The sequence below is a fragment of the Diabrotica virgifera genome, chromosome 5 (assembly GCF_917563875.1).
Source record: "Diabrotica virgifera virgifera chromosome 5, PGI_DIABVI_V3a".
NCBI lineage: Eukaryota > Metazoa > Arthropoda > Insecta > Coleoptera > Chrysomelidae > Diabrotica > Diabrotica virgifera.
This window is the reverse complement of record NC_065447.1, coordinates 10,555,936-10,570,224: the sequence shown is the minus strand read 5'-3', so window position 1 is coordinate 10,570,224 and position 14,289 is coordinate 10,555,936. Positions and strand designations below refer to the sequence as shown.

Below are 14,289 nucleotides of genomic sequence, written 5' to 3'. Positions count from 1 at the left end.
TAGAAGTCAACCAGCCCTTATTTTTAGACTGTTTAGAAAATCGTCTAGTATCCACCGATTGCAAAGGAAATGCTTTATCGAATAGTTCCATAGCTAATAAGAACAGCTGAAGACAAAGAAGAGTTTGTAATTGTAGTTGAACATCTCCATTGCGGATTGAAGGGAGGGCTCAATGGAGGTGCTCATTAAGTCCGCCGACACGGCTCCCGTGTTCACACTGTTATCAATCAGGTGCTACCGACACGGCTACCGTATGTACGTTTCAACAATTTTCCAATGACTGTATAAATGGGCATAATATTATTATGAGACAAATATCTGATATTGGCCCGGAGCTGAAAGAGTTAAAAAGAAGAAGAACATCAAATTTATCATGATAATTATGTTGGGCATAAACCTGCATGTTTTAAAATAAAATTTTCCGCATTTATCCGCGCCTATGGGATATATTTTATTATTATTTTTTAATGTTGATTGCCTTTAATTTCTCCGTAAAAATATATATTGAGTGAAAATATTAACATCGTTTAGTCAAGAATATTTAGCATTATTAGTATTGAATCCTAGACATCATGCAAATTTCAATTTTCTTTCTTTTTGTGTTAGTTGGAGTTTCGTTTTGCGAAAAGTACTCAACAAAATATGATAACATAGACCTTGACGAGATTTTAAAAAGCGACAGATTGTTGAATAATTATATTAATTGTATTATGGATAAAGGAACGTGTACAGCCGATGGAAAAGAACTTAAAGGTAAGTCTTCCATTACTTAGATACCAAGGATGCTTTAGAACAGTATTTCCCAACCTTTTTTGTACCATGCCCCACCTTTGCCTTTCTAAATTTCTTATACCCCCTATGTAACAATAATTTTTAATATAAAAAATTTAATTGTTCACTTACGAAACTTAATGATAAGCTTTAGGAAGAAATCACCAGTAAATTGTTACAAAACACAGTTAAATTTTCAAAACATAATAAAAAACTTAAATTCAAATTCCAGATAATTTTAATAAAGATTTTCCTACTTTAATTTAGTGAGATCCTTGCGCTTGATTCTTGTGCTTGCTGGACAGAGATTTTATATTAGGTTCGAATTTGGTTAACATCAGTCTCAAGTCTCCATGTTTTGTTATGTCCAACCAATTTTCCTTTACCAGTAAATGAGTCAGTTTTTATAAAATTAAAAACTGACTCATCATTTTGCAATTCTGCTAGTACTTCTAAATACTGCATATTTGATATATCAGACAAATCCATGAACATTGACTGCATCATCCATATTGGAAAATCAATTTGTTTTATATCAAAAAATCTTTATTTTAAATCAGCAAATAGAAGATTCTGATGATTGACAATAACAAGTAGTAAAGAGGCATCAGTTGCTTCACATTTTTGGAGCCAATGAAACTGTTCAAAGATTTTGTTGTTAGTATGTTTCTGACATAACTCAATATGGGTACTGAAACCAAATATATTCGCTTTGCATCGACAAGAGTTTTATTTGTTTCTCGAAGTTGCGTATTTAATACATTTGGTTTTAAAGATTTCAACTAAATAATTCACAAATGTTTAACCATCGATTGTGAACAGATATTTTATTTTAGGTTTGTCATTTAAAAAATCGTTAACAGAAGCAAACAGGTCCATAAATAGTAGTTCCCTTGAGATAGCCATCTTACTTCAGTATGAAGTAAAAGTCTCACTTCTTTATTTTCTTCTTCACACAATAGCTTGAAGAGATGCTCACGTTTGGCATTAGATTTAATATCATTAACTTACTTTATCACGAAGTGTAATGAATACATTTTTTAAGAGGTAAGATGTTTTGAGTTACCAAGATTTCCTTATAAATAACACAATGCACAAGAATCATTCCTGGATTCGCATCTTTCATGGACTTTAAGCAGGCATTTTTCTTGCCCATCAATCCATCAGCAGCACAAGATGTAATTTATCAATACTGTCTGAATGTCTCTCAAAGTTGATTCAGTCATTTGCACTGAGAAATTTTTTGTTTTCAGCTTTTCAACAAGTTGTTTGTCAAGAGACTTTAATATTTTTCACCTAAATCTAGCATTGCAATTAAATGGCCCGGAAGGAAAGAGTTAAAGTGTCGAGTCCATATTCGAAATGCCCCCCTTAACAATCAAATTGCCTCCCTGTTGGGCGTGGGCCCCACGTTGGCAAACACTGCTTTAGAACAAGATTTAGGTTTTTCTATCTATTACAATATCAGCTAAGTGCTGTTTCAGTCACATTTTGATTCTAACATGAGCCTGGATGTCGAGTCAAATATGTATATTTAAAACATTTCTTCTTTTTCTGTCTAGACGTGACTAGGGCTGTTTTTTAATATACCTCCAGTAATTTGTAGTTCCATTGTTTTCGTGTTCTTCCCACTGATCGTCTTCCTTTTGGGAAACCGTCTCTCGCCGTCCTGACTACTCTATTTGTTGTTATTCGGCTGATGTGGTCATTCCTTTCTACTCTTCTGTTTCTTACTAGTTATTAATATTCTTCAGCTTGCATCTCTGTCGTATGTACTTCTAATAGGGATGGCGGTTGTTGACAAAACACCGGTTTTCGGTTAAACTGGTTTTTTCAATTACGGTTTAACCTGGCGGTTATAACCGGTCAAAAAACCGGTTGTTTCAAAAACCGGTTTCCGGTTTTTGAACCAATAGGTATTCAATACCCAATAGGTTACAACGTTACATTTACATTGCACTTTAGTTTGTGATACTCCACATGTCCATTTTCCATAGAAAATCCCAGTTTTCGATATATTGGAAAAAATATATTTTCATTTGGTAAATTCGAAGGGCTGTCATTTTTTAAGTGCACATTTGTACTAAGGTAAGTTAGGTTCAATGGATCTATTTTGGTCCAAGAATAAGTGATTTAATTTATGACCTACCTATCGCAATGAAAATTTCGGGTCTAAATATTTAATACCAAATAATTGCAATATGCAAAAGGTAGTAAAATTAGATACCTATTTTTAGAATATAATATACGTAATATGAAGTAAATTACGTAAAATACGTAACTTGTATTTCTGAAAAAAAACTCCTTTTTACACAACATATACAAAACTATTTTTTTTTCATTTTTTTTAGTGATTTCACAGGAATGATTTTTTCTCCTGGATTTATTAATGATAAAATATAAGTTTATTCTCGTTTGTGTAGTACAGCATCTATACAATTATTATAATAATACAACTATGAGTGCATATATTAGATGGTTGATATATTATATACTAATATGTATCTATTTTTACTAAGATTCCCCAGTTCAACAAACAAGACGTGCTTAGCGAAAGGCCACACGGGCGATAATTTACGGCGCCGTAAGAGCAGTAAACCTGACAAGGCATTGGTTGACTAACCAATTGTAGATGAAATAGGGAGTTAGGCATTTGACTAACCAATTATAGATGAAATAGGGAGTTAGTCAACCAATGCCTCCTCAGGTTTACTGCTCTTACGGCGCCGTAAATTATCGCCCGTGTGGCCGTAAATTATTCTCGAGTTCATCAAAATAGCCAATTCAGGTTAAGAGGATCGATACGTATTTTCGGCTGCAATGCAATTCAAATGGGGATTCATTTTTTTCGAATCCTGAGAAAACTAATAAGTATTTTTGAAAAATTTAAACGCAGAATGAAAGATTACGTTATTAGCGAGGGCCGAAAGTCCGTGAGAACTTCTGTAATGTTTATTTTAATAAGTTACAGGGGTGAAAAACTAAGAGAAAATTTAGTGTGATTTTTAATTTCAAATATATCATTCAAAATAAACTTTTTATTTATTCTAAGGGACTTTCGGCCCTCGGTAATAATTTAGTCTTTCATTCTGCGTTTAAATTTTTCAAAAATATTTATTGGTTTTTTCAGGATTCGAAAAAAATGAACACAATGCCGTGGTAATATTTTCCAAATCTATCTTTGTCTTACAACGCACTCAGCCGAATATAATATTGTCAGCATATATTGTCAGTCAGACACTGGCAATCAGTGACAATTTTAAATATTTGACATTGCATCGGGAATATATTGAGTTATTGATTAAATATTATTGATATATAGTGTATTTGATAAATAATTGATTTAAGACGTGAACTTAATAAAAAGTTATTTATTGTGTATTATTTGTGGAAGATCCAAGCAGAGAATACATCAGGATAGTAATATATTCTGTGATCCAAGTATTTTGTTGTTAAAGATGTTCAAAATTGTAAGCGTTCCATAACAATATATTATTAAAAAATCACTTTAACACTTTTCCTCTTTTCTCGATTGAGTATTAGTCTTTGTTGTACAAATAAATTATTACAATCACTGAATACATAGTTAGTGAAAAAATTATCTCATTTATTAACTGAATTAAGAATTTGCAATTATAAAAATAACAGTTATCCAAGAACATTCAAAACCCATCTCTTTAAATTAATGATGACATTTTCAAGTAGAATGACATTCTAGTAATGTTTACATATCCACACCAGTGTGAATTTTACTACACGTAATTTGCCGTGTAAAGACAGAAAAAGTAGGGATACACGTAAAATATTTGCGAATTATGTACCCATAGCCTTAAACATATTTCAGTGAGTATGAGAGTCATTAACGAATATGTGTGTTTATGTTTTATTGGCACTGGTTTAAGCAACCAACTGGCCAGTCAATGTGTTTTGAATTCTCTCTTTTACAAAATATATGCTTAGTATCTAAATTTAAAACTATTAGTACTACTGTTTTTTTTACTCTGTTTTTTTTTATTATTTTTTTTATTATATTTTTTTTAACATTTTTTTTTTATTACATTTTTTATTTTTTTTTTTTTAGTTTTTTTTTTTTTGTATTTTTTTTTATCGCGCTAAGACCTAAACCCGATTCAACCTCGCGGAGGTTTAGATCTTAGTAACTTTTTTTTTTTTTTTTCTTTTTTTTTTCTTTTTTTTTTCTTTTTTTTTCTCAGAGCTTTAATTTTAAACAATTAACATGGTTGTACAAAATTTTATAAACATCTAGATTGTTTGATTGTAAAAGGTATATAAGATTAAAAGGAAATTGTACATTAACTTGGACTAGATTGGCAAAAAAGTTTGATATTTCAATAAAATGTAAAGGACATTCTAACAGCATATGTTGTAGATCAGCTAGCTCTCCACATAAACATTCATCATTATCTACAAGTCCTATTTCTCTTTTGTAGACTGGAGTCAGACAGTGATTACTTCTTATTCGACAAATAGTTTTGATAAAGCCTTTGTTGGAAACTTGATTAAACCATGTCTTGATGGGAAGTGTAGGCTGGATTTTTTTGTAATAATTTCCTTTGTCTGAATTATTGTATTGTTCCTGCCATTTCGTCCGTTTGATAGATCTCATAATAGAAATTATGTCTCCCATAGGAAGTTGATAAGTATGCAGAGTGGATTCCTTCGTTGTTGCTTTTTTAGCCAGATCATCTACTATTTCGTTGTTTTTTATACCAATGTGTGCTTTTATCCAACACAATATTATATTTTTGCCCGATTTCAAAGCTTCACTGTTCATTGCTATGATGTCACTGATGATATAATTTTCTGCAAAATTATGTACATTATATTTCAATGTCTTTACAATGCTTTGGCAGTCTGTAAATATAACATAATTGAGTTCTTTTTGATTAATACATATTTTGTATGCTTCTTTGATTGCAATGAGTTCAGCTGTGAAAATTGTCATTTTATCAGGTAATCTGTTGTTTATTTTTATACTTTTTTGTGGGTAATATATAGCATATCCAACTTTTCCTTCCATTTTTGAACCATCCGTATATAATTTCTGATAACTCCCCCAGTTTTTTTGTACACACTGAAGGTGGTCTATTTTAGTAAGGAAGTCTGTCGCACGAATATTACTTAAATGACAGTTAACTGGAGATAAATAATCTTCATAATTTAGCTTTCGAGACGAGCTTTGTTCAATTTGGTGTATGTCGCCAATGGAATTAGAAACGTTGAGGAAGCTTTCCACAACTAAAAGCAGTTTCTTTTTTTCCCAGTAATAATGAGTTAGGTATGAGGTGGTTAAATGAACAATTTTATTTAATAGCAGTTTATCGTTAACCGCTGTTTTAACTATAAATTTCTCACTTAGGTATTCCCTGCGTAATGAAAGTGGAGGTTCATTAAGCTCACATTCCATGACCAATATAGGTGTGCTACGAAGATAACCAGTGCATAACCTAAGTGCCTTATTTTTGATCCTCTCGATTTTTTGGAGTACAGAGTTTGATGCTGAGCCATAAAAAATAGATCCATAGTCTAAGATTGATCTTATCAAATTTCTGTATAGTAATATTGATATGTTTGGATCAGCTCCCCAGTTACTGACACTTACAGTCTTCATGATATTCATTGCATTTTCCATTCTTCGTAATATGTAATTTGTGTGTTCTTTCCAATTTAATTTGGAGTCTAAAAATACGCCAAGAAATTTTATTGAAGTTTTATAAGGAATACTAGTATTATCAAATTGTAGATGGCTTTGAGGAACATATCGTTTTTTAGTAAAGGTAACAATGGTTGATTTACTCTCTGATATTGTTAAGTTATTATCGGTAGCCCATTTTTTTATAATATTCAATGTCGATTTAAGGTAGTTATTACATCTATCTATTGACTTATTTTCTGCATATATCGCAACATCATCAGCGTACTGTAGGATTTTTATGTGTTGAGGAAGTTTAGTTTCTAAGTCAGCAGTATACAGTATATATAATATAGGACTTAGGATGCTACCCTGAGGTAGTCCCAAAGATGTGTATCGGGAGTTAGATTGATCTCCATTTAATCTAACGTGAACTGCTCGATTAATGTATAAGTTAATGATGTTCCATGTTATTATCTCGGGTATTCCTATTTCCAACATTTTCGCGTATAGTATGTGAAGATTAACGTTGTCGTAAGCCCCTTTTATATCTAAGAACAAAGCACTAACTGCTTTCTTATAAGTAAAGGAACTATAAATGTCTATTAAAAAGTGGCAGAGGCTATCTTGTGTGGATTTACCTTTTCTAAAACCAAACTGACTTCTTGGTAATAGGTCGTTCTTTTCTAGCCAAAATTCCAGACGGTTTTTAATAAGTCTCTCATATGTTTTTAGTATACAGGAAGCCAGACCGATTGGACGGTAAGAATCCCAATTCTTTGATGATTTTCCTGGCTTTAAAACCGGGATAATAGTGTAAACGTGCCAATCGTCAGGAATCTTTATGCGGCGCATCCAAATTTCATTATATATATTTAGTAGTGCAGCCTTACCAATTCTTGAAAGATTTGATAGCATCGAGTAATGGATATTATCGGCACCTGGTGCTGAATTTGAGTTTTTCTTCAACGCAAAGTTTAGTTCAGTGGCAGAAAATGGTTTGACTAGGAAACGGATTGGTTCTGGATAGTCGTACAGAGCATTTAGTTGTAAATCAGGAATTACTAATTCTGCAGACGGCGGTGTGATATTTTGATGGAACTCTTCTATCCACGAAGCTTCCGACAGAATAACAGGGACTTTGTTCTTTGTTTTTCTATTTTTTATTCGGTTAACTTTTGACCATACATCTTTAATAGGGACTGACCTATTTAGGGATCCGACATAATCTCTCCAGCTATTTCTTTTAGTTTGTTTAGTGATCTTCTTGACATGTGCATCGTCTTTTTTATACTTAAGTAGGTTTTCATGGTTTGGATTTTCTTTGAATATACAAAAACTTTCCTGTCTTCTTCTGACTGCTTCTTCACATTCTAAATCCCACCAGTATTTTCCTCTGGAAGTCGGTTTTTTTATTTTAAATTTGGGGATGCAGTAGGATGCAGTTGTATTTATATTGTGCAAAATTTGTTCATAAGAATTTATATCTTTAAATTGAGAGAATACATCTTCCGAATACTGTTCATATAATTTCCAGTCGGCATTCTTTAAATTCCACTTTTGTGAATATGGATTATATGTATGAGTTGGTTGATCCTCTAACTCTACTCTTATAGGTGTATGGTCTGAACCAAATAGGTCTTGAAGTGTTTTCCAAGTGATCAGGTGGTTTAAGTCAGGAGTACAAATGGTCAGGTCTATTGCCGATTTCGAGAAGTTCCTAAAGAAAGTAGGAGAGCCATCATTTTTGAATATTAAATTATTATCGTCTATACAGTCCATCAAGATTTTACCTTTCATATCTGTTTGGTTGTCTAGGCCCCAGGCAATGTGGTGAGCATTAAGGTCACCTCCTATTATAAATGGTCTTTCTATAGATGTTATGAAATTGTTCCATTGTTGTAACAATAACTTGGTTCCTGGGGGAACATACATAGATATAAATGTGACAGTATATGACTTAAACTTTATTTTTATTGCTACTTTATTGACGTTTATTAAATCTACTTTCATGGTGACTTCCTCGTAATATAGGTTTGAATTTATTAAAATTGCTGAGCCACCGCCAACAGTTACTGAAAAGCGGTCGTCTCTGACAATATTGTACCCGTGAAAGTTATAATACTTTTCTGGTTTAAATCTAGTTTCTGATAATAATGCGATATCAACTTTCTGGTCTTCTAATAGGTGGATAAGGTTTTCTCTATTAGAGTTAGCCGATCTACAATTCCATTGACAAATTACCAATCTATTCATTATTATATAAGAGAGAACTTAAAACTGATTGAATTGAATTTACTAGAACTGATTTTTCTGGAATTTCAAAATTTTTGTGATTTATATTAGAGATAATACTTGTAACTATATTTGATATTAATTCTGTTAATTCTTTTGATGGTTCATGTATTTTAGATCCTTGTTCTGGATTAAATGTAGATTGATACGAAGAAGAGGTGATAATACCACCAGGTCTGTTGGACATGGGGTTTAACTTTATTATTTTTTGATGTTCCATTGTTACTTGGTCTGGTGAGGAAGAGATAGGTCGTTTGTATTTTGGTGGTTTTATTATTGTATATCTATTTGAAACTGAAGGTAGAGCGAACTGATTGGAAGATGTTTGAGACGTGGACAATTGAGTAAAGGAATATGAAGAGGATGGTGCATTCATATTTGGAGTTTGATGAGAATTTATTGAGGAATTATTGGCTGCTATAGATGCATAAGTTATCTTAGGAAAGAGTTTAATTGTTTCCTTAAAAGATAAGCTGTTTTCAGACATATAATGTTTTATTTTCTTTTGGCGATCAAATTCTGGGCATATCTCCCATTCATTAGTGAAGTGTTCACCTTCACAGGATAGACATTTTTTGTTAAACGATGATAAAGAACAAGAATCGGAAAGGTGAGATTCATGACACTTAAAACAGCGAGGATTACTTTTACACTGCTTACTCATGTGCCCATACCTATAGCAGTGGTAACAGATAATTACCTTTTGCTGGTATTTTTCAACAGTGTGTAAGACATGATTAATTACTACATACTTTGGTATATTCTGGCATTTAAAAGACACAATAACTGATTTTGTTGGATTAAATATTACTTTGTCATCTGCTACTATTTTTCTTGTTATTCGTTTCACATACTCAACCGAGAATTTGCAATGGTGATCAAATTCCTTTATTCTATTTTTAAGATATTCTTCCGATATATCTGAATCTATATCCCTTACTACACCTAGTTTAAACAATTGAAATTTTGGAATGTATGCGGTCAGATTTTTTTGAATAAGGAATTTGGAAGTAACTAAAGCATTTGCGCTACTATAATTTTTAAATGAGACCCTAACTCGGTTGCGTCCGATTGAGTCAATTTTTTTTATATAATTGTCAATTTCTGGATGTAACGTAAATAGGATCTCGCCTATTTTAACAGCGTTTAATTTTCCTGTAAAATTTAAACTGGAGTTTTCAATGAAAATGTAAAAAGGTCCTAAATCAATTTTTTCGTATAAATAAACAGGCCTGGTTTTTTCTGGTTGATCTGAGTTTACTAAAGTATTTTGTTTTTCATTAATATTGTTAAGATTAATACTACTACTTATCTTATTTTGAGGCTGGTTGGGTAGAAATCCATTTAAATCTTGTAAATCACAGCTACTATCCATCGAATTCTCAATATCAGGCGGTTCGCCTCCACTAGATGACTCCATAGAGGAGTTTTCAAGTAACGTTTAACTTATGAACACTTTCAAAATGTAAACTAAATAAGGAAAAGTTTAACAAAACTAAACAAACTAAATTAGAACGGTATAAATCAAATAATCCGCCAAAAATTAATATTTTTCGGAGAGATTTCCAAATTTAAATTAACTTTGACAATTATTTTGACGTATCTGATTAACGAATATAAACATTAAACAAAGCGAGAGTTATTGATGAATTTAAGCAAATAATATTTTTTCTCCGAAAAAAAAAACGAATATTTTTTCAGAGTTAACTCTACCGGTTTTTTACCGGTTGTTCCTTTAAAAAGAAAAACCGGTAATAACCGGGACAAAAAAACAACCGACAAAACCGGTTATTGCGAAGTAAAAAAACCGGTTTTAGGTTATAACCGGTAGGTTTTCCCATCCCTAACTTCTAACTCTGACCTATAGTGTCTCCCCATCGATTTTTCGAAGGGTTTTCATCTCTGCTGTTTCCTAGCATTGTTTTTGTCCTCTCTGTATTAGTTCGCGTTTCTGTCTCGTATGTCATTATTGTTCTGATGACTGTTTTGTAAATTCTGCCTTTTATTTTTTTCCGATATTTTTATTGCTCCATTGTTTCATTCAAGCAATCTGCGACTATATTTGCTCTATTCACTTGATTTTCCACTTCTGTTTCGAGATTTCTGTAGCTAGATAGTGTGATGAGAAAAACCTTGTTATTCTTCTGCTAATGTTATCTGCCTTTTCCTTTATGTGCCAATTACTCAAGATATTTTTATAGGTATTTCCACTTTTGGACATTCTTTATCTGCTGTCCGTATATTTTTTAGCTTTCTTGATGTTGCTGAGGTTTTGTGATCACCATAATCTGTTATTTTTTTATTTGTTAATCTCAATTATTTGTTACAGATCTTTTAAGTATCCTATTAGGACCTTCTTCTTTCTCGCTTTTCCCTTTTCATCGGTCGCCCTTTCTTAATCTTCTTTATCACTTTTGCCCATAGTGTTTTCTTAATTTAAACCTTTCTACCTCAAGTCCTTTACCACACAGTCTTTCCATCTTTCCTCGGTGTTCCTCTACTTCCCTGTCCCTTAACTTCTAACAGCCCTGAGAGAAACCATTCTTAACCAGTTCTGCGTGAGTGCCATCTGGGCCCGGGTCTTTGGTATTTCTTAGTTAGGCTGGCCTTACTTACATTATAGCGCTAATTTTCAATTATAACTATAGTTAATTCCCATTAAATATAGTGGTAGGGGAGCCTAAGCGGGGATTTTTGCAGTTACCCGAGCGCGTCAGAAAATCACATGGGGAGAAACCTTGTACACTGTAAATGTACCCCTACCATATATTGGATCTTCATACAGGGGATTTCGTTAAGGGGGGTTCGAAAAAAATCTATCCTTAGAAAAACTCGAAATCGCCAGATTAAGATAAGGTAAGTTCATGCAAAGCAGTGTATATTTAAAAAATCTGACGGTTTGAGCGGGGCGTAAGGAAATAGGTGAGTCACAAAGTTTCACAAATAAAAACGAATAGTTCGAGAAATAAACGTTAGATGGAAAAACTAAAAAAATACGATTTCAATATTTTTCAAAAATCTATCGAATGATACCAAAGACGACCCCTCACAGAAAGGGGTGGGGGTAACTTAAAAATTTTAAATAGGAACCCCGGGATATTTCGTGAAATAAACATCAGATCGGAAATCTGCAAAATACACGTATTCAATTTTTAAAGAAAAATTTATCGAATGACATCAAACACGACCCCCCGCGGAAGTGGGGTGGGGATACTTTAAAATCTTAAATAAGAACCCCCATTTTTTATTGTAGATTTGGATGCCTTACGTAAAAATAAGTAACTTTTATTCGAGATATTTTTTCGAATTATGGATAGATGGCGATGTAATCGGAAAAAACGATTGTTGAAAATGGAAAATTAAATTAAAAAATGGAAAGTCCCTACTTAAATGGAAAACTTTACTTAACTTTTTTTGGTTTTAGGACCCAATCTTCACAACGCAATAGCTCCCCATAACGCTCGAGTAACTGCAAATATAGCATACTTTTAATATACGTTTTTATTTTTTTTTAGATAACTTGGCTGATGCTTTGAAAACTAACTGCTCAAAGTGCAGCGAAAAACAGAATAATGGGTCTAAGAAGGTTATAAAATTTTTGGTTAAAAACAAGAAGCCAACGTTTGACGAAGTGGCAGCCAAATACGACCCCGAAAATAAATATATCAATGAACACAGAGAAGAACTCGCCAAGGATGGAATTATAGTTTAATATAAATAATGTTTATTCAGCAAAAAGTTATAAAATTTTGATGAATTTTACAAAATATTATATATGCTAGTAAAATCCTGTTCTGATTTGTTAATTCCTGGTTTTATTATTTATTTACTTAGTGAATGTGTCCTGGGAAAAATAATAAAAGTATTTCAATACCTAATTCTAGAAGACTTTAGAAGTGGAGGTCTCGGTTAACAATTTATTTTACGATTTCTGTAATATCTTCTTCATTCTAGGAGTAGGAATATATACAGCTTCTCCATTTGTTTGGCGTTTGTCTCTCTTTATAAATCTATTAAATAAATTTGTCAGCCAAATTTTTCCTGTCTCTCCTGAATCCATGAATATTCCAAAAAGTAGATATTTAAGTATCTAGGTGCAACACTAGACAGCTAAAATGACAAAGATAACTGAAAGAGTTAAAGAGGAGAAAATAGAGCATATTGGAAATAGCAAAAACTACCAAAAGACAGACCAACCTAGTCGGCAGACAATATGCCTGACTAATAGAGATGAAGAGAAGCTAAGAATAAGCAGATAAATGGAGAAGATTTATAATCAGTTATAGGTATACTTAGAGGCACAAATTGTTAAAATGGCTTAGACATGTACTAAGACGAGAAGAAGATAAAATAATAAATAAAATATTAAGGTGAAAACCTACAAGTAGAAGATATAGTGGGAGACCAAAGTGCAGATGGGGATGGGAAGATCGTGTCAAAGAAGATATTAGCAAAATAAAGATACCTACCTCTAGAAAAAAAGTAGAAAGAAATGGAGGTTGATCATCAAAGGGGCGAAATCACACGACAACCTGTGAAGGAAGACGGCGGAGAATAATAAAACAAAAAAAGTGGAATGATCCCTCACGAAAAACGTATCACAATTTTATGGTCCAATCTCTCTTCATAACATTCTAGGCAAGATGTACAAGAGGATTCTTAAGGATAGACTCGTAGAATTCCTAGACGAATTCCACGTTATTGAACTTTCACATCCAAAGTCATCAATGAACACCACAGACACACACACAATCTATATCGTCCTGGATGCCTTTCGACTACGTCTGGCACTCAAGCCTGATAGATAAATTCCACCAAGATAAGCAAAAACGAAATGATCAAAATTGAACCATAAATAAAATTTTTATATGGGCCGCGAGAATACCTACCGACGTAACATAAATAAAAAGTTTTTTGATTCAATAAAATTGTGTTTTGACTAGGAAAGTTTTGGGGTAGTTTTGATTTCTTTCATTATATATAGATTTTGGGCTGCTGAATCCGAATATGAGGTTTGCGGACAAAATTTCGTGACGGAACATTGAAAAAATCGCGAAAAAAGCGAAAAATTTCTGCTCTTTCTCGCTTTTTTGCTTAAATCTCGAAAACTATTAACTTTTAGTAAATGATCTTTTAGCATAAATTAAAGTACTTAAAATTCTCTACAAATATCACTATTTACTTTTCTTTTCAGACGAACCGTTCGGTCTAAAGTGCAAGTTGAAAATTGCGAATTTTGAATGGTCTCTGCAAAACCCACTTTATTTTTTATCAGAATGCTGTCATTTGATAAATTTCTCCTAGATTCTTATAAATACATAATACATGTATATTTCTTCTTTTTTTAATGACAGAGTAAGATTAATTAAGCTGTTAATAGCGTGAGGTTGTAAAAATTACAATGATGTAAAAATGATTAACGCTTACTTGAAGAATGTTGAGGAGGATAGGGAGCAAGTTCAAAGACGTTCTACTGCACCACCTTTTAATTTCAAAACTCAATGTTTTATAAATATGTGGTCTCGTCATAACACTTGAGTTTATAGAACAGCAAAGTAAAAAGACAACCC

The 14,289-nt window shown here is 32.4% G+C and overlaps 1 protein-coding gene across 1 annotated transcript; it reads left to right on the top strand.

Annotated features, from left to right (window-relative positions):
• The first annotated feature begins 528 nt into the window (after nt 1–528).
• Nucleotides 529–12,525, top strand: LOC114335450 (ejaculatory bulb-specific protein 3-like). Its single transcript, XM_028285721.2, has 2 exons — nt 529–753; nt 12,235–12,525. Exons 1-2 carry the CDS (start codon nt 573–575, stop codon nt 12,429–12,431), a joined length of 378 nt encoding a protein of 125 aa, XP_028141522.2. The 5' UTR covers nt 529–572; the 3' UTR covers nt 12,432–12,525.
• The last annotated feature ends 1,764 nt before the right edge of the window (nt 12,526–14,289 follow it).